This window comes from Ruditapes philippinarum, unplaced genomic scaffold (assembly GCF_026571515.1).
Source record: "Ruditapes philippinarum isolate M1 unplaced genomic scaffold, ASM2657151v2 ctg2781_1_1_1_1, whole genome shotgun sequence".
Taxonomy (NCBI): domain Eukaryota; kingdom Metazoa; phylum Mollusca; class Bivalvia; order Venerida; family Veneridae; genus Ruditapes; species Ruditapes philippinarum.
In genome coordinates, this window is record NW_026865625.1 from 188369 (window position 1) to 210134 (window position 21766).

Sequence of the window (21766 nt, forward strand, 5' to 3'; positions counted from 1 at the left end):
GGGCGAGAGGATTTTCGCTAAAATATTTACTTCAATGTTAAACAACAGGTTTACCCTGAACAAAATACCTCGAAATTAATAAGGATTACAAACCCGAACTGCAATGGAAGTTCTAAATTTAGAATGACTTGATGTTATTCAGACGATCTGTGTATAAGTTCTCCGTGGTACAGTGGTAACGCGCTCGCTTCGTGAGTGAGAGGACTCGAGTACGAATCCTAGTCGAGGAAACTTTTTTTTTTGTTAAATTCTTTTTTTTAAGTGTTTTTGTTAAGGAAGTAGCCATGATATACAAGGATAAAGTGTGGCTGTCGTAAAAAAAAACATAAATGATTTTTTGATGCAACTCTAGTTATGCAGAATTCCGTATGTATCAAACTCTGGTGCCTTACAAAAGGAATTATAATACATATAAATAAACTTATACAGGAAAATGCATACAGATATACAGTACGATTTAGATTGCAAAGATCAGAAAATACCACAGAACTTGCAGCCCTTTGATTCTTTATAAATATACATGCTTATAGTAAGCTCCAGGATTATTTACATCTGTGTTAAACAACAGTTAAAGTCGTTACAAGCCCTAATTTAGAATAATATGGTTTTCTTCAGGCCGTTCACATATAAATTCACCGTGGCTGAAGGGTTTTCGGGCTCGCTTAGGAAGCGAGAGGTCTGGAGTTCAAATCCCAGTAAAGATAACTAATTTTTTAAACTGTTAAAGTCAAATAAACATTGGATTGAATATCAGTGTTGCAATTAGTCTTATAGCCAATTTACTACAATTAAAACGCTGGAAAGCATTGGTGGCACTAAACATATAATCTCACAACCTGCACCTTTCTTACATTCTGAGACCCAAACAAATTCAGCGCCTTCTGTGCTTTGATTATATATGCCACTATGTAGGCATGTAATGACATTTCCAAACAACAGAACTAAGGGGTACTAAGTTATATATATCAACTATATATTTAATTTTACCATAGGTGAAAACATATTGACCAATAACATAAAACCCCATTAAAAATATATACATTTGTGGGACATACAAAATGTATATCATTTACTACTAAAACCGGCCTACGGGCACTATGTTAGAAGGGTAGCCTACGCCCCCATACATCGTTTTAAACATGCCAGAGTTGCGAGGCCTTATGTATGCCCCACATTAAATATAAACCCCACAAGTATGGTCTCAAATAGACCGATGCCCCGTAAATGGAGGAATGTGACTGTAAATATATATATATATATATATATATATATATATATATATATATATATATATATATATATATATATATATATATATAATAATAATAATAATAATAACAGAAACTATAGCTATAATAGTTATAAGTATAACATTTTGCTCTGCCAGTGTGTTACGCACGTGCGTATTGAGCAAGATTGGCGTCAACAATTCTCGGTAGATACCCCCACTAAACCTAGGTGTGAATAGTACATTCTTTAATTCATTCAAAATAATAATAGTCTAGTTACATTGTTTAAGGAATTGTAATAAAATGATACTTGATATTCTGCTATTATGTGCACGTTTTTTCATTCCTTCAGATATTTTCATTGATAAACTAGTTGACTTTTCAACAGGGTATAAAAAACAATGCAATGTTAATCGGATTTCATTTTAACAAGTTATTCATTAGTACTAAAACATGGCCTATCGTATTGATCGATCACTTACAAAAATTGGAATTGTTTAATTTGGTACCTGATCGTTCCACTTTGATTTACGATATACATATGAACACATTCATGTCTAACTAATACTCTAGGATTTAAATGTTCAAAGCGGATCGTATAATGTTTACTCTACAAACATTGTATTCGACTTTAAGAGGTAAATCAAATTTGATTTTAACAGATATTACAGGTGCTATTTAAATTAAAGTAAATTGTTCTGAATGCAAAAGGGAACTATCTATTTTAAAGACCCTATTTAAAAGTGATATAACAATTCAATCCATTATGGCTACTTATATATCCATAATGCATTAGACTTTCATTCAATTTCCTTAGGTGTTCAAATAGTGGATTTTAAATTTGCGTATGCAATGGGTCTTTTATGTAAATTGGCTATAAATTTCAAGCAACGTTCGAGGATCTTAAATGAAAAAATGCTATCGTATCTGCGTAACTAACCAAAATAAAATATGAATATATAAACTGTTTAAATTGATGGGTGTTGCCCAGTGATAAGCAAACTGGCAAATGTTTAAGAGTTGAATGATGGATTTATCGCGAACAGAACTATACAGGGCTATTAAGAACCCGAGTGTTTCTTGCAATGCATTGTGGAACTTATGTTATGATTTTGTAAATTCGAAAAAGAACATCAATGTTTGTGACAATGAAAGTAGACAGAATTTCCTGCACGTGCTATGTGCGCACGGCGGTCAGCTGACTAAAGCAGTGGGTGTAAAGGTGATATACCTTATAGGTAGCAGCGGAATACATCTCGATGCACGAGACAATGTTGGCGACACATGCTTGCACAAGGCAGTTAGAGTGCCCGGATCATACAGGATTATAGAAGCGCTGATGAGGTACCAATGAATATTTGTTTTTATTACTATTACATTAGCTACTGAACTTCTTAATCTTTTATTTTCAACCTTTGTTCCTTGACCGCTTTTTGTAAAAATAGAATAACTACACGGACTGAACTAATTCCATGGGATAGTGCCAGCTTTACAGATATTTTCTGAGAGATACTGTGTATTAAAGAAATCTTTGCTGCACAAGTAATATCATATTACATATTATTTTTAAACACTCTGAGAGGCGGTGTAGTTAATGATAAGCCTATGTTACAAACCTATATCGAGGATAGTATGTACCCATTAGGTTGTCTGTGTCTCTCAGATACTGTTTACATGATACTTTAAGCACGCGCATTCAGAAAATGATTGTATTATTCGAAAACAATAGACAGTTAATTTAAACGACATAAATTCCACGTTCTCCTTAAATACTACCCTGAATAGGGTCCAGATGTTGAGACGAACGAATGGGAGTCACCTATTTATTATCATAATGGATAAACGAAAGCTTTCAAGTCAGCACAATGACGGTTTTCGAGGTTTTTTTACCTATCAAAAGAAATATACCAAATATAATAATAGTTCATATAAACGATCTTCAAAATAGAAAGTTTATTCTCCCTCAAGATCTTTAAACTGTGACAGTGCATTTTGTTAAAATGCAGCATACACCAAATTAACAATGCGAAACGTTTAACCGTAACAGATTGATATTTTTTATTGGAAAATCAAATAATAGTTTGAATCATATAAATTGATCACATTTAACATATTGGCCTTCAACCAGCTCTATCTGTGATAGAATACGTGTTTGCTATTTAAACCAGTTAACGCGTTTGATGTAGAAAAGATTATATAGCATTTACTTATTTCATTCATAAAAGGACATTTACTTTGTCGTCTGCGTACAGCAGTCATGATAAAACTTTACTGAAATAACAAAATTAATTGTTATCATTAATTTTATTTATAAATTCAGAACTGCTATCAATCTTTGCACCGTGTTTGCATAGTGATTATTTTGTGAAATGAATAAATACCACTCTTAAATTTGTTTACATTTAAAAATGAGTAATGTGAGAATTTAAAAGAAGTCCTTTGTCGACAAATAGAAATCTCTTACGTCAATTCGCTCATTCAAAGCATATCTTGAATATTAATACTAAAAGATATTGTATCCTAATTCAAATTCAATAGCGTAAGCTTCAATTTTGATTTTTAATAAATGCTTTCTTAACGCAAATATTAAACTGTTGCATTTTTATAATGTTATGAGAGTAAAAAACCTTTCCTTTTATGAAGGTTGATTCGTTATGTCATCAACTATTCAAAGTAACACTTTTATATCGGGTGTTCTTTTGCTGAAAACTTCGGGTATTTCACTGTTTATCGCTATGGGTTCGAATCTTTCTCTTCTTATTCACAGGAGGTTTTTAATAATTAACCAAAATGAATATGAAAACGACATCAAAAGTCCTAAGAAATATTCACAATCTGATTTTTGTTGTTGCTGCTTTAATTTTCTAAATACTATGGTGGCTGATTTGTGCCATTCGATTTTTCGCCCCGCGACCCCGCCAAGCGAGAATTAACAAGTTAAAATGGCCAAGTCCAGAATTAACAAGTTAAAATGGCGGGGGCGCGGGGCGAAAACACGCTAATTAGCGAGGCCGCGGTGCGAAGTTTAATAAATAAAACCGTGACAGCGTAGTTTTTAAGCACAATATATACAGCAGAACTTATCTACTAGTATTTACCATTTCAGTGAGACGCTTAATCGTGCGGATTAATTATTTATTATTACAGTTCAAATATTTCAATCATTTCAATTTGATCGCGTTTAACAAATTGGCCTTCAATAATTAATCTCATGATCTAATACGTGCTAAACATTTAAACCAGTTAACGCATTTCATATGAAAATATAGATCATAGCATTTGCTTATATCATTCATAAACGGACGTTTATGTGTCGCCCATTCAGCCGTCATGATTAAACTTTACTGAGGTTATTATTTTTTTCATTTATCAATGTTAGACCCTTTATCACGCTAATGTATTATTCAATACTAACAATCTAAATACCAGTAGAGATCAATACACGGAGGTAGGTAGGTACGTACGTACGTACGTACGTAGGCACGCACGCCCGACCGCCCGCCCGCCTTCCCGCCAGCATGAACGCACGAAGTTTGCAGTAAATTCACCTAATGTTGTCAATGGTCTTATTTCTATTTAATCTAAACAATCTGTTTGTATAATGATTACTCAAAGTAATGGGCAAATTACCGTTAACTTGACTGAAAATACGAAATAAAATATGTTGTCAACATAATTATATTTTCACTTCATATATTAATTTAAATCTCGAGTAAAAAATTAAACTCGAAAATGAAAAGATAAATATTCGTTATCCGACGCATTATTTTGTACGGAACAGAGCACTAAAATAATGAAGACGTCATGGAAGTTTTCGAGAAAGAACAACAACCGAATAATGGTTTAAGTGTTGAAATCGACATATTTTGTCGTTAAATAGGAAATATAGTAATGATGGCACTTTTTGACGTTTAGTTAACATCTCATTGAATTTTACGTTCAGTATTTACTTGCTTACAGATGTGGTGTAGATCCACTCGTGCGGAATGATGCTGGACAAACGGCAGAGGATATTCTTAAAACGGAAAAGCCCGAACATTGGAAACATACCCTGCACTGGCTGACCAAGTATAGCCCAGGTAAAATTTTCTCCTCGTATTTTGTGACCTGTCGAGTGGTTCCTCAGACCACGAACCTTTCGTCCAAAATCTTTCGGCTTAGTTCTGTGTACATTAAAGCTAGTATACCAATTGTTATTATTATTGTAGTAAGTACTATTGTTCCGTGTACCTTTCTTGATAAAAACAAGATAAATAAAAGAAACTTAAGTCGAACAAAACCTTTGGATACAGCTTCCTTTACCTGAACCTGTACCTTGATCATGTTAACCATGGGGGAGTCGATCACATATGCTACCAGTAAATATAGATAAAGGTATGTGGAAAAGGATATACCTATTAATCAGACGATATCAGGCGACAGTATATATGGGTCATCATATCCCCAGCTTCTATAGCTAAAATTACCATTACAATTGTACGTTTCTGCCAAAGATGATACGATAGCCTAAACGAATATTTCACAACCATTTCTGAAAAAAAGTATGTCTTTACTTTAAACTTTAGATACTGATTGTAAGGACAAAATATTTGTAAATATTTCAGGTCTGTACTATACCCTAAATGAAAATGACGTAGATGTCCAGAAAGTTGAGCGCTTATTGAAAGGATGGTGTCGCACGCGACTTCCGCGACCAGACGGACAGGAAGTTGATTTAGTCAAGGTCGTTGAAACAGCAGACGATATCCATTCTCTACTAAGAAAATATAATGAAACAAACGAATTTGCAATTGCTATGCTGGCTGGAAAATCATACCATACACAAGGTAAAATATTAATCTTCCTGTGACAATAACAATAGACGATGCTGTTTTAATGTTGTGCAGATGTTGTTAAAATGCAAAATCAATTACTAAAATCCATTATCACTTCATGTATAAATATACCATAGACTTATTATTGCATTCTCAGACGCTAGCGAAGACATCTTGCCCTAAATCACTTCAATATTTGTCCTCAAAGAAGGAAAATGCTTAAAATGATTTTAAACCAGTCGGTTGTTCTACTAGCATTTGCTGTACTGTATTGACGGTGCACTAAATATTTTTTTTTCTCCCACCAAAACGGCTTGAACTCCCAATGAGTGAAGTTTTGTCCGTTTAACTTAAAATTTTATCAAAGTGACAGAAATATACGGAAAGCGGGAAGGTCCCATAATTGTTTTCCATACCAAATAAAGGATAATTTTATTTTTGTTTTCTTCAAGGTTCCGATGTTCATATAGATGTTCAAACAAAAGATCATATGCACGAGACAGAGGGTCCACGTGTCCAGACAAATCCAAAACCGTTGCTAATGGCAGCATGGGAAGCCCACATAGAGACCTCTGTAGAAACCATCCTTGCAATGGGCGCCAGCACAACCGCATTGTTCTCTAAAACAGGAACCAGAACAGACGCTGAGCCATTGTTTTTTCATGTAATATGATACTTCATATATTCCACATAAGCTTTATTATTGTTTAATAATTTACTTTGAATACACACTTGATTATTTGCTTAAACGAAATGGAAATAAATGGAATACTTTTTTTTTGAAATTGATATACACATGTGTATATTTTATATTTAATTATGTACATTTATTTCATTATTTAACCATATTTTAGCTCATCGCAGACGAAAATAGACCTCCAGATTCCATCATACACAAAGTCCTCATCGTTTCTGACATGTCACACAGAAACCAACGCGGTCAAACTTTATTGTTCAAAGCAATTAGCAATGATTTCTCCTGTCAGTTCATTAAAGCCCTTTTCAAATACGGGATCGACGTGGCCGCGAGGGACTACCGGGGGCGGACGGCACGGGATTACGCCGAACAACTCAAGAGAACGAAATATTTGACGGAGATTGACGAACATGTGATAGACATTGTTAAATCTTGTGACAAGGAGAAGTTAGAACATTTAATTTATCAAAATTACGATCATATACTAGACATAACAGATAATAGAGGCATTAACGTCATCCGGGCATTAAAACGTCATTTCACACGGAACAACAATAAAGACGAAATTATGACGTTAATTGAGAAACTAATAGCCATTCAGGTAATAACTATTTTATTGTAATGCACACTTGTATCCGTGTTTCGTTACTATTTTTAAGTTCTCAAAATAATGGTTTACAAAATAAATGCAATACCAGACCTGCAGAGCGGCCTTCTGAAAAAAAATATTTAAAATAAATGTCTTTACAGCAACAGTATCATCCTTACAATGACTTTAAAATCTTTACAACAATACCTGCCGGTCACAACGGATTCTTATCTTTGTTCTGTACTGTAGAGAAAGAATTGTACAGTTGAACCTTGATAAAAGGGTCTCTGAGAAGACGTTTTCCGGGGTGGTAAAGAGCTGTATTTGGGTTGTCTGAAGCTGTAGAATAATTTTGGCATCATCATAAGAATCCTACACAATTACCTAATATGGTGCAGTTTCGAGGCGACACCCTCAAAAATAGGAATGTAATATTTTGTTTGGGACCATTTTAATCTGTTACACTCTTTTGCTATTTCTTTTCTGCAACATGACCATAAAGGTATTGACAAATGCAATGACTGTATCGAGTTTGAAAAATGTCCAGAATGAAATATACAAAGGGCAGTTATTCCAAAATTATGTAAAATAGCGGCAAATATAAATATGACAATTTACAGGGACCAGAATTACAGAGTTTTGCAAAAGGGAGTTATAACTTATAGGCACTGCACTTTTCCTAATCTTGATCTATTCATAAAATATAATTAATTTGCACCATTATTAACGAATGAATGAATTGATTAATTAATTATCTAGTGTTCATCATCTTGTGAATGTTCATACTAAACATACTTTAACAATTAGAACCTCATCAACATTTTTATTGACAGTTTGCCAATCCGCTTTTCACTAGGACGAAATTCGACTTTTCTTTCCTTTTTTTTCACTATAAAATAACAATGAATATCATAGTAGATCTAAATGTCATTGCCTAGTTGTAAATGTTAACGAGTAAGTAAAAACGTGTCCAGGTACGTGCATGTGTACTTAAATTACAATACCGTAATATTGGTAAAAAAAAGTCACCAACAACTAACATTACCGTAATTCTACTATTTATGATGCACTGTAAACAACATTAAATAACTAAAGATCATGATGATCAAAAGGTTACAAGCTCAGTAAAAAAACACACGCATGATACATTATTGAGACTTGATGGTAAGTTGTTTTTGTTGAATGGTTTAAAACAAGTTTAATGATTAAGACAGATGCCACATTAAATTTGTGTTAAAATGTCAAAAGTTATTTTATTAATTGACATTTACAGGGGCTGATCAAGCCGGGGGAAAGGGTCTAACCCACAAGTGCCTGTGGTAATAATTGATATAATGTCTAGTCCCTGTGGAATAATATAAATAACACAACATTATGTTTCCTAATCTGCAGCACCACATTATGCTGATGTTCAGAGCTACAGACACGGGTGGAACAGACGAACTACGGCGCCTCGCCAGCCGGAAGTTTGCATCGGCACGTGACAAATGTGGGCGTACCATTCTACACAAAGCGATACTCAACAAAAAGAAAGACATGATAAAGTACATTGTTCAGAATTATAAACACATCATCGATGAAAAAGATAATGTAAGTTTTAATTACCATGCCTTGAAATATGAAGATCTATTTGTCTTTTTGTCTCATAAACGGTTGTCCAAGATGAATATGAAATAAAATGAATAAAAAACAATCTCAGAAAAAAAGAATGGCACGTGTTTCTCTGAGGAATACTGATAAATTACAATTATACGTATAAGGAAAAATATAGCTTTAAAAATGCACAAAAAATTAAACACGAATTTAAACAAAATAGTGACGACTGTCCATTTAGTTATGGACAATCTTGTAAAAAGGAGCCCGCACATTGCTTTATCAGTCCTAATACTTCGAAAATTGACGTTTAATCAAAAAGCGGAGCTACTCGGTGTCACCAGCGTTGGTTAAGTTTATGTTAATGGTCACTAAAAACGCACATTGGTGATTATCTGTTAGATTCGTATTTAAATCACTAGAACATGTACTACTTTTCTATGGAAAGCCTTGACTGTCTTATGATTGCAAAAATGAACGTTGTTGTGTCACTCTTTCTTTATACAATGTGCACTCATGAATATATTGTGTAGATGCATCCTTATATGAAGTCATCTGAACAATATATGATGTCAATGTGTCTTTATATGATGTCGACCAATCATTTTACGATGTGCATTAAGGTGACAACAGACACTTTTTTGGGTACTCACATAATGTCATTTAAACAAAGTTATTTTAGTAATAATTGTTATTTATTTAATCTTTGTGCATTAAATGTCGTTGATCATCATAAAAAATAACATATTTGAAAAAAATGCCTTTGTAAATGATTGATTTTGAATAAAAATCCTAAAATTTTAAATCGTCATATCAAAGTCATTTTTTAATTTTTTGTCATCAAACTTTTGGAAAATAACCATACTTATATTATCTAGGGAACCGTGTCTCAAATTTTTTCTATCTTTTCTCAAAAAAATATTACGTAACGTCAAACATTTTATGCGACTTTTTTCACCATACACATTACGTAATTAAAGATAATTAAGTCGCCTATTGAGCAAACAAAAATCCCTGACACGGTTCCCTCCGTAAATGAATTTCCTTTCATGTGCTTTAAGGTGACAACAGACACTTTCCGTGGTACTCACATAAATGTCATTTAAACAAAGTTATTTTAGTAATAATTGTTATTTATTTAATCTTTGTGCATTAAATGTCGTTGATCATCATAAAAAATAACATATTTGAAAAAAATGCCTTTGTAAATGATTGATTTTGAATAAAAATCCTAAAATTTTAAATCGTCATATCAAAGTCATTTTTTAATTTTTTGTCATCAAACTTTTGGAAAATAACCATACTTATATTATAACCATACTTATATTATCTAGATACACATTACGTAATTAAAGATAATTAAGTCGCCTATTGAGCAAACAAAAATCCCTGACACGGTTCCCTCCGTAAATGAATTTCCTTTCATGTGCTTTAAACCGCATGTTAATTGCTTGTTTATTAAAAAAGTTATGCCGATTCAAAGTAAGTCCGACCCGCATCAAACGAAGTGTCATAAATCGGCTGTTCTCTCTCGGACTCCTACGTTTCACGCTAAATAATTGCATAATACACAAATATCGCACCAGAGAGGGTCACAAGTTGCGGTAACATACTCTAACAACATTTTATGACCCAGTGACATCTGACCAATTAAAAAAGTTGCTGATTAATATCAGTTTTATAGCCGAAATTTCTTCAATTCTTTACGTGATTTACTGTCCGTCTGGTATCTGTCGCACATGTCACGTGACTATCGGTATAATTTGAGGCACTCAGTGGGGGGAAATGGAACGCATTTGCGCACCGCTAGCGGGGTATTTAATTGTTTCCTTTTTGAAGTTTATTATTATTATCATCAGCATTATTATTGTATTATACCAGTGTCACTCTGCCTGTGTATTCGTGTATGCAATTCCGTTAAAATATAAAATAAAATAACAAAAAACTAAGCTTTTGACAGTCTTTTAAAGTCCATGGTAGATGTACAAATAAGAACGGAATATTATATATTTTTTCCACCAAATTGATAATGCTTCACATATTTTAATAGAAATAAAAGGTATTACTCGATCATTATGGTCTGGCCTTCTTGACTTCTATTATGAATATCATCTATGCACGGCATAGAGATCCAGTTTCTACCGGGATAGACAATAAATTTCATACTTTGTACCAGATTTATTAGTACTGTGTCCGATTTACTGCGAACAATTTATTTTCACTGAGAATATATTTTAATATCTTTTTTTTTATTTATAGAGAAATAATCATCCTTAGACAATCTAAAATGGTTTTTAGAAATTTGTCAGGGACACCTTACCACAAGTCACAGAGGCGTTCACATAAAAAAATGTTGTCTGTTTTTGTTGTTGTTTTACTTGACATTGTAAGAAAACGAGGTTGAATGTAAAGTAAGCCCTTGAATCCGTACAAAAGTCTATCAACTCAACGTAATATCTATCAGATTAACGGGACAGACAAATTATTTTCACACATTATGGATATTTTAGCAACTACATTTTTAAACAACCCCGTGGTCGTGCGATTTGCCGCTTTGCTTAATTATTTATGTTTCATACATTATGTTACGTACATTGGCCGACAATTTCTTCATTTATAAAAAGGCTAAATGTTGAAATATTCATAAAAGATGTACGTTAGTTGTACGATACATGTATTACGAGAAGTATAGACCAGTATGGACCTGTAATTCACGGATATATGGAACTACCGATTTCCCTCATTTATGCCTCAACAGGGGGCGGAGCGTTATCGATAATCGACAGGTTACGCGAATAGCAGATACAAATAGTATAGGTTCCGTTTTAAAACGTTTAAAAACACATTTTTTGGACTAACTGCTTCCTAAATTAAATCACGAATGTGTTCAGAAAAGGTTGATAAATCTACTTAGCAAAAAATCTCATTTTAGGTATTTTCAGTGATAATTGACTCCGTTGTCACCTTAATTAATGAATATATGATGTGGTAGAATCATTATATACAGTCAACTTATCAATATATTATGTCAATCTTTCATTATACGATGTGCATCTATTATTATACGATGTGCATTTATGAATATATTATGTGGTTGCAACATTATATACAGTCAACTTATCGTATGTGAGAAGTTAGCAGTGAACAGTGAGCTAAGCAAAAAGGCATTTCAATTTATATAGGGAAGGTAATGATCTGCTGTAATGCTCAGCTGTTTTGGGCATCTAGCAGGGTATTCCTAAATATAGTGTAAAAATGCTCTGCTTGAATGCTAAGCTGTCTTGGCAATCTAGCAGAGCATTCCAAGCTTTAGTGAAAAACTGCTCTACTGGAACGCTCAGCTGGCTAGGCAATCTAGCAGTGCATTACTAAATATAGTGTTAAAATGCTCTGCTGGAATGCTCAGCTGGCTAGCATAGCTGGCTAGGCAATCTAGCAGGACATTACTAAAAAAGTGAGAAAATGCTCTGCTGGAATGCTAAGCTGGCTAGGCAATCTAGCAGGACATTACTAAATATAGTGTGTAAAAAAATGCTCTGCTGGAATGCTAAGATGGCTAGGCAATCTAGCAGGACATTACTAAATATAGTGTACAAATGCTATTCTGGAATGCTAAGCTGGCTAGGGCAATCTAGCAGGGCATTACTAAATATAGTGTTAAAAATGCTCTGCTGGAATGCTAAGCTGGCTAGGCAATCTAGCAGGGCATTCCTAAATATAGTGAAAGAATGCTCTGCAGGAATGCTAAGCTGGCTAGGCAATCTAGCAGAGCATTACTAAATATAGTGGGGAAAAAATGCTCTGCTTGAATGCTAAGCTGGCTAGGCAATCTAGCAGGGCATTACTAAATATAGTGTAAAAATGTTCTGCTGGAATGCTAAGCTGGCTAGGCAATCTAGCAGGGCATTCCTAAATATAGTGTAAAATGCTCTGGTGAAATGCTAAGCTGCTAGGCAATCTAGCAGAGCATTACGAAATATAGTGTAAAAATGCTCTGCTGGAATGCTAAGCTGGCTAGGCAATCTAGCAGGGCATTCCTAAGTAAAGTGTTAAAATGCTCTGCAGGAATGCTCAGCTGGCTAGGCACTATAGCAAAGCATTCCTTAATATAGTGAAAAAATGCTCTGGTGGAATGCTCAGCTGGCTAGGCAATCTAGCAGAGCATTACTAGATATAGTGTAAAAATGCTCTGGTGGAATGCTCAGCTGGCTAGGCACTATGGCAGAGCATTCTTTAATATAGTGAAAAAATGCTCTGGTGGAATACTCAGCTGGCTAGGCAATCTAGCAGGGCATTACTAAATATGGTGTAAAAATGCTCTGGTGGAATGCTAAGCTGGCTAGGCAATCTAGCAGGGCATTCCGAAATATAGTTAAAAAATGCTCTGGTGGAATGCTCAGTTGGCAGACTGATTCTGAGTTCCAGGATTTATTGTTGCCAAAGTTTTATTAACATTTTCGACTTCTAGGCAATTCTGAGGCACTCGCAGAATTTCAGGAATTTTCGGTGCCAATAGAAATAATGATATTTTTGACTACTAAGGACCTTTTAGAGACTATTTTATTGTCCTGCGACTTTTTGAAGGACACTCGCAGACTTTCAGGAATTATGGTGCCAATGCTGATATTGACAATTAAGAATTCTATGGATCCTCAAGAGTCCATCTTGGTGGTCTGCGACTGATTCTTGGACACTCGCAGACTTTCAGGAATGGTTGGTGCCAATAGAAAAATTCATATTTTTGACTTCTAAGGACCTTAAATAGTCCATTTCATTAGCCTAAAGCGTATTGTTGGACACTCGCAGACTTTCAGGAAAATTTGGTGCCAATACAGATGATGGCAATTTTTACTTCTAGGGACCCGCCAGAGTCCATTTTTATGGTCTGCGACTGATTCTGGGACATTCGCAAACTTTCAGGAATCTCTGGTGCCAATGGAGATAATGACATTTTTGACTTCTAGCGGATCCCACCAGAGTTTATTTCGCTGGTCTGCTGGAGACTGATTTTGGACACTTGCAGACTTTTCAGGAATTTTTGATGCCAATGGAGATAATGACATTTCTGACTTTTAGGGAACCGCCAGAGTACATTTCTTGGGTCTGCGACTGATTCCTTAAGACTCGCAGACTTTCAGGTTGTAATGCCATTGCAGATCATGACTGTTTTTAGTTTTAAGGACCCCTTAGTCATAAGAAGAGCATTTTTACCCTAAAATGTCATTATCTGCATTAGCACTAAAAAATCCTGAAAGTTTGTATGTGCCCAATAATCAGTCGCAGACCAACGAAAAAGACTCTGGATGGTCAAAAATGTCATTAATTGTAATTATCTCGATTGGCACCAACAATTCCTTAAAGTCTGTGACTGTCCAAGATTAAGTCGCAGACCAAAAAATGGACCCTGGATGGTCCCTAGAAGTAAAAAATGTCATTATCTGCCTTGACATCAAAAATTCCTGAAAGTCTGTGAGTGCTTCAGAATCAGTCGCAGACCAAAAAAATGGATTCAGAAAGGTCCCAATAAGTCAGAACTGCCATTTTCTGCATTGACACCAAAATTCCTGAAAGTCTGCGAGTGACTCAGAATCAGTCGCAGACCAACGAAATAGACTCAGGAGGGTCCCTTTGAAGTAAAATTTCTGAAAGTCTGCGAGTGTTCCAGAAACATTGCAGACCAACGAAATGGACTCTGGATGGTCCTAAAATTTCACAAATGTCATTATCTGCATTAACACCAAAAATTCCTGAAAGTCTGCGATCGTCCCAGAATCAGTCGGAGACCAAAGAAATAGACACTTGAGGGTCCCGTAGAAGTCAAAAATGTCATTATCTGAATTGGCACTAAATATTTCAGAAAGTCTACGAGTGCCAAATAATCAGTTGCAGACCAACGAAATTTATACTTTATTTTAGAATGCCCTGCTAGTTTGCCTAGACAGCTCAGCATTCCGGCAGAACATTTTTACACTAATTTTCAGAATGCTTTGGTGGATTACCTAGCCAGCTGAGCATTTTTAACACTATATTTAGGAATGCCCTGCTAGATTGCTTAGCTAGCTGAGCATACCAGCAGAGCATTTTTCGCACTATATTTTGGAACGCTCTGCTAGATTGCTTAGCCAGCTGAGCTTGCCAGCAGAGCATTTTTACACTATATTTAGGAATGCTCTGCTGGATTGCCTAGCCAGCTGAGCTTTTTAACACTATATTTAGGAATGCCTTTCTAGATTGCCTAGCCAGCTGAGCAATTCAGCAGAGCATTACAACAGAGCATTTTTACACTATATTTTGGAATGTCCCGCTAGATTGCTTAGCCAGCTGAGCATAACAGCTAAGCATTTTACACTATATTTAGGAATGCCCTGCTAGATTGCCTAGCCAGCTGAGCATACAAGCAGATCATGTTTACACTTTATTTTGGAATGCCCCGCTAGATTGCTTAGGCAGCTGAGCATAACAGCAGAGCATTTTTACACTATATTTTGGAATGCCCCGCTAGATTGCTTAGCCAGCTGAGCATGACAGCAGAGCATTTTTACACTATATTTAGTAATGGCCCGCTAGATTGCTTAGCCAGCTGAGGATAACAGCAGAGCTTTTTACACTATATTTTGGAATGCCCCGCTAGATTGCTTAGCCAGCTGAGCATGACAGCAGAGCATTTTTACACTATATTTAGTAATGGCCCGCTAGATTGCTTAGCCAGCTGAGGATAACAGCAGAGCTTTTTTACACTATATTTTTGGAATGCCCCGCTAGATTGCTTAGGCAGCTGAGTATAACAGCAGAAGTATTTTTTACACTATATTTGGGAATGCCCTGCTAGATTGCCTAGCCAGCTGAGCATACCAGCAGAGCATTTTACACTATATTTAGTAATGGCCTGCTAGATTGCCTACCCAGCTGAGCATACCAGCAAAGCATTTCTACACTTTATTTTGGAATGCTCTGCTAGATTGCTTACCCAGCTGAGCATAACAGCAGATCATTGATTTCCCTATATAAATCGTAATGCCTTTTTGCTTAGCTCACTGTTAACTGCTAACTTCTCACTTACCAACTTATCAATATATTATGTCAATTTTTCATTATACGATGTGCATCTATTGTTATACGACCGCTGCTTTATATGAAGTGCAAACAACATTATATCATGTGCTTCTGTCATTATACTGATGGGGTTAATTATAAGACAGTCAAGGCTTTCCATACTTTTCCACTTTTATTTTATTATTGCTCCTCGGCCAACTCTTGTTACGATTGCATAAGCATTTGTAACCTAATTTCAACGGTACACTGTGATTTAAAGTGGTGTTTATATTTATGTTTGCTTTTGCTAACAGAAATATTGCATTGTTATCACAGTGAGTCCATAATAAGACCTTATATAATAGCGACACTGTAGGTAAAAATCTACACCCCAGTTTCAGCCCTTAGCTCCCTTCCTAAAAAAAGATTACACAAAATACATAATGAATAAATAAACAAACAAACAAATAAACAAAAACAAAACCTAATACGGTCTATTTGATTTTTATTGATACACGTATTATTGTACATGTATACCTGTGTATATTCAAATGCCAACAAATGGTGTGATTTGAATCGCATGTCTATCAATGTTAACAAAACTAAGGTCATGTATATTTCCTCAAAACACAAGCAAAATTATATTCATGAAAGTAATCCTTGTATTTTATATAAAACAGAGCAAATTTTCTGTAGCTCTGAAGAAAAATTATTGGGTATTACAATTAATAACACCTTGTCTTGGCAAAGCCATATTGATAATGTTCTTAAAAAGTGTAACTCATTGTTACATTTATTATCACGTATAAAATTATTCATATCTATACCTGTACGTAAAATGTTTTACAATGCATATATTTTACCACATCTTGATTATTGTTGCATAATTTATGGTAACTGTACGTCTTTTCTAGAAGATAAAACTCATTAAGTTCCAAAAGAGAGCTGCAAGACTAATTCTAGACAAAGATTATGACACTCCATCTGCTGAACTTTTTCTGAACTCCGCTGGATGACCTTTTCACAGAGGGTTGTTTTTCAAAAAAGCTATTATGATGTTTAAAATAATAAATAATCAGGCGCCTTCCTATTTATTGAATAATTTCATTTTTTCGTCAGATGTTCATACTCGCATTTTGCGTTCATCATCTGATTTTCAACTTTATACCCCTAGACCAAAATACTGAACAATTTCGTAAGTCTTTTGTTTATTCTGGATCTTGTATTTTGAACGGCCTTCCTGATTATATTAAGTCTGCTACATCTGTTAACCATTTTAAAACCTTATACTTGAGGTTTTTATCACGCATTGATGTATACAAATTGATAATCTCCTGTATGTTTTTACATTTATGTATTTTAATAGTTTTGAAAATGTTAAATTTATATTGTTCCTTGTTGAGGGCCTCATGGAAGATTGATATGTTTGTTCAAATGAGTTCTCTCGTTAAATAAAGTCTTTATTATTATTATTATTATTATTATTATTATTTAATTACAACACAGGTTGGTAGATGCGCGTTACATTATGCATATCTGGTATCAGAAAGCACAAGTCTGGTAAATTATCTTCTGCTGCATGGAGCTAATCCAATCAACGCCGACTGGGTGAGTACTGGCTATAAAAACCCTTGCTAATATTTGCTAGAAATCTTATATAAGAAAACAGAATGAATATCATTTGTTACTTTTATAGCATAAAATGAAATGAATATAGGAGTTTTTCTGATAGACTCAAACAAATTCGATGGCAGAAAACTAGATTTCGAACCAGAAAATAACCATTCTTTTGTGTCGTCTGTAAAAGAGAAGAAGTCATTTTAAAGTTTTGTTATAACTACATCTCTTATAGTAGCCATGCAATTTGAGTGAAAATTTGCAGAATTGATTGGTACCTCAAGTACTTTTGAAACCTTAACGGGCTTTCCGGTTGAATGTTTTTGACTGAGTTACGGCCCTTGAATTTAACAGTGGTTTGCCTGTAAATAATTATATAATGTATTGTTTCCTGCATACTACACAATAACTGTTCGTCATTATCATTCATTTTGTCACTGTCAGGGCCTAACTCGTGGAAGGAGTTTGAAATTTATATCAATTTCGTTTAAAAAAACGTGCTATGTGATGTAATTATAATGTTAGTTAAAATAATCGTCAAAATTAAAAAAGAATGTTTATATCTTAGTCTCCGTACAAAATGAACATATAAGGTGTTTGTAATCCATAAGTTAGTAAATACTAAAAAATAAATCACACTGGGTAGTCCAATATGAATAATTGGCGAGGGTTTCCGAATGAAGAGAATATATGGCTAATCTATCAAATTTTGCGCCTATTTCAATTTTAAGATATGTTAGAAATGTAATTATCGTTTGTTTATATGCATCCTAATATGGTTGACAAAGTATTAAATGTTCGTCTGTTCAACAGGCTGGTCGGTATCCAGGACAATATCATATCGGAAGTTGTGGGAAAGATGAGTATGTCCGTTTACAAAGGTCAATGTATGGTTTTACAATGGACGTGTACCTTGCCGAGACAAACTTCGAACAATCACTACTGAAAGCTGTCAAAGTAAGTTATTTTTCTTTAAACAGAACTGTTTCCTAAAACAAATGTTTTCAATAGCGAAATACACAAAGGGAAGGAATACATATTTATTTGGCAATATATGTGTTCAAAAGTTTTCTGCAAATAAATCTAAAGCTCTCATTGAGTAACTGTTGTCAAACATGATAGGAATCTGCAACCATGTAAAAAATATCATTAACCGCAGCAATATCTCCAAGTACCATGTTACAAAATAAAACATCAACGGACTAAAATGGCATTTCAGACTAAATGTGGGGTATTTTCTGACTCTATTCTTTAGAATATTGGACTGTATTCATTGACTCCGTTAACGTTTTTCTTCATTAAAAGCTTCAGATAACTTGGAAACTTCAAACTATACTATGACGTATTATAAGTACCTAGCCGGATTTGTTCAAACCCCGTTTTTGTCAAGCTGTTGCTTCCTTGAGCAAGAAACTATACACTCATTGCTCAGTACTGGTTACTAGTAGTTCGAGAATGTGTCTATTAGTTAATAGCTCCCTACACAATCGAACTAAAATAAACTGAACGCTTTTTCAGTGTACTATGATACATTTCGGTTCTGTTATCACTGTAATATAACTATACTTGTTGTTACAGAAAGGTGACGTTCTGGGCGTTGAAGACCTGGTGGTCGGTCTAGCTGACAAAGGGGACATCAATCGCTACGCCAATATTCTCTTCCATTGTGTAGATACAGGGAGACAACACATCGCAGTATATCTAATACAGCAAGGCATGCGAACAGATATATATAAACAGGTTACCCATCTTGCACTTTAAACACCTTTTTATCACCAACTTGAATAAAATGACGGATAACTATTAACTAATGAATATTGATGACATTAAAAATAAATTTAATTTTAATAAAGAACTATCAGTTTCCAAGCAGATGCCAAATTGAAGTATTCATGATATCTTGAAGAAACGGATGCTATGGTCTTTCAACATTGCTCTCGTGCATTTTGGCTCTTTTTGCTCACGACAATAATATCTTTTTATTGCGACATTTTTATTTCAGTACGAGGATTGCAATGCACGAAATTCTGCATGTTCCACGTACACGTGTGACCATGACCTGACGTCACTTTACACACGCGCTAAACAGCTCAAACGTTATGAAATTTTGAAAGCCATTGACAAAGCCTCATTACACAAAGTAAGTTATCATCAAAATTTGAAATTATACATGGTTAACAATATATTAGATAAGAAAATACTAAGTTAACAACAAAAGTTAAATGTGATCTTATTGTCACTATTAATATTGGTGAAATAAATTTTAGTAAATACTTATTTCTAATTATTTATAAGACAATGTTTACCAAGCTGTTTTACCACTTCAAGCTTTTAAGGATCTCTAGTAAGTTACTTTGATCATAGTATTAGAGGTTTAGATAATATACATTAAAAGCGGTAGGACGTCCAACGTGACGCATTTGGTTTCATATCTAATGTTGTGTGGTGATTAATTACTGGGGGAAAATGAATTGTTATGTCATTTTGCAACCAAATAATTATGTGCACTGAAACTTGTATTATGGAATTGTTTAATAGTTAATTTGAAAGTTCAATCACAAGATAAAAAACATGACAGCCACATTCTGCTAGAGACACCAGCAAGTTTATATTCTTCCTGATGCTCCAAGACCCATTCAGTTCTGACATTAACGCTGTTTATTCATTAGTTTGTACAGATTACATTGATTGATGATAAATAGGAATACAGTACAATAAAGGCCAATCTGCCTGTATCAGAAATATACTGAACTCATAATCTGTTGAATTTATGTAATAGATTTGCCATTCTTTGAATTTTGAATATTTTATTCATTGTTTAAGGGGTTTCAATATAAAAAGCTAACAACGGTGTACAGCATGGTTAGACTGTATAGATGTGCAGGCTGGCCTGGCTCCTATACTGGCGGCAAAGTCTAATCAGCAGGTCCAGCAGGTTTTAAAGTTAGAGACCTTATCATTTTCTTCTATTTTTTTCAGTCTTCAGGAGAAATGGATGGGCGGCCATCAATAACAAAACCTTCTACAATGGACCAACTCTCATTGCTCGGGCTTGTATAGAACGTGCAATTGATATCACTCATTTTTGAATGGTCTCAACTTTTTTTGACTATACATGTAATTTCCTCCACTGACATAACAAATGGAACAGTTATAAAAGATAAAGATGAACGCCAAGTGTTGTGACGAATCAAGGAGGGTTAATTTTTACACTACCTACTTTATCAGTCTTCTATGAAGTAAAATAATTTGTTGTGCGTATCCTTCCGTCATTTTGCGCTTACACTAAACTTCAGAATTGACCTGGCAACTTTCTCACTACCACATGAGGGATAGAGGACAAGGTTACAACTGACTGGAAAATAAAGATTAAAAACATTTATTTCACACATCTCTCCTAATGTAGCAGTCAAAACAAGTACGTGTTGACGGTAACTTTGTTGTAAGCCTCAACGACACCATCGAAAATCTTGTAACTTCAGATGTCAAACTCTGACACAACAAAATGGAATACTTCTATTACAGCATAATTATGTTACATTTCGACACAAAAAAGAAAAGCAACATGCAATATCTCAATTACTGCGTGTAAAATTTTCAGAAACAACACCATGGGAAATCTTAATTAATGCAGATGTCGTATTTTGACACACCATGGAAAATTTTAATTAATGCAGATGACGTATTTTGACACACCATGGAAAATCTTAATTAATGCAGATGACGTATTTTGACACACCATGGAAAATCTTAAATAATACAGATGACGTATTTTGACACACCTCCAATACTGAACAAGACAGGCCATCGACACAGCATAACCTCTATTACAACGCATGTCATACAGTAACAGAAAACCATGGAAAATCTCTAGTTTTTTAATTCTTATGTTACATTCTGACGTAACACCATGGTCAATCACTTTACAAATGTCACATTTTGACAATACCATGGAATACCTCTATTACTGCAAATGTGTTCCTTCTTCAACACTTTTGTCATATGTTGGCGTCTCTTGAATGTTAAGAATTTTGTTAAATATTTGAAAATCAGTAATCATAATGATAAAAAAAAAACATTTTGCTTGCCTTAGCACTTAAGTTTAATTACACATTTTCTGTTATATAATAACATGTTCTTATTGTGTTTTCCTCAAAAGTTGCAGCAAGTTGGTCTCACTCTTTAGCCGCGTCAC

At 34.4% G+C, this 21766-nt stretch overlaps 1 protein-coding gene across 1 annotated transcript; it reads left to right on the forward strand.

The window, feature by feature from the left end:
• Positions 1-1709: 1709 nt before the first annotated feature.
• Positions 1710-20666, forward strand: LOC132729789 (uncharacterized). Its single transcript, XM_060715608.1, has 11 exons — positions 1710-2573; positions 5190-5308; positions 5834-6055; positions 6496-6707; positions 6898-7341; positions 8722-8919; positions 17461-17562; positions 18385-18528; positions 19150-19311; positions 19574-19711; positions 20551-20666. Exons 1-11 carry the CDS (start codon positions 2254-2256, stop codon positions 20629-20631), a joined length of 2142 nt encoding a protein of 713 aa, XP_060571591.1. The 5' UTR covers positions 1710-2253; the 3' UTR covers positions 20632-20666.
• Positions 20667-21766: the final 1100 nt, after the last annotated feature.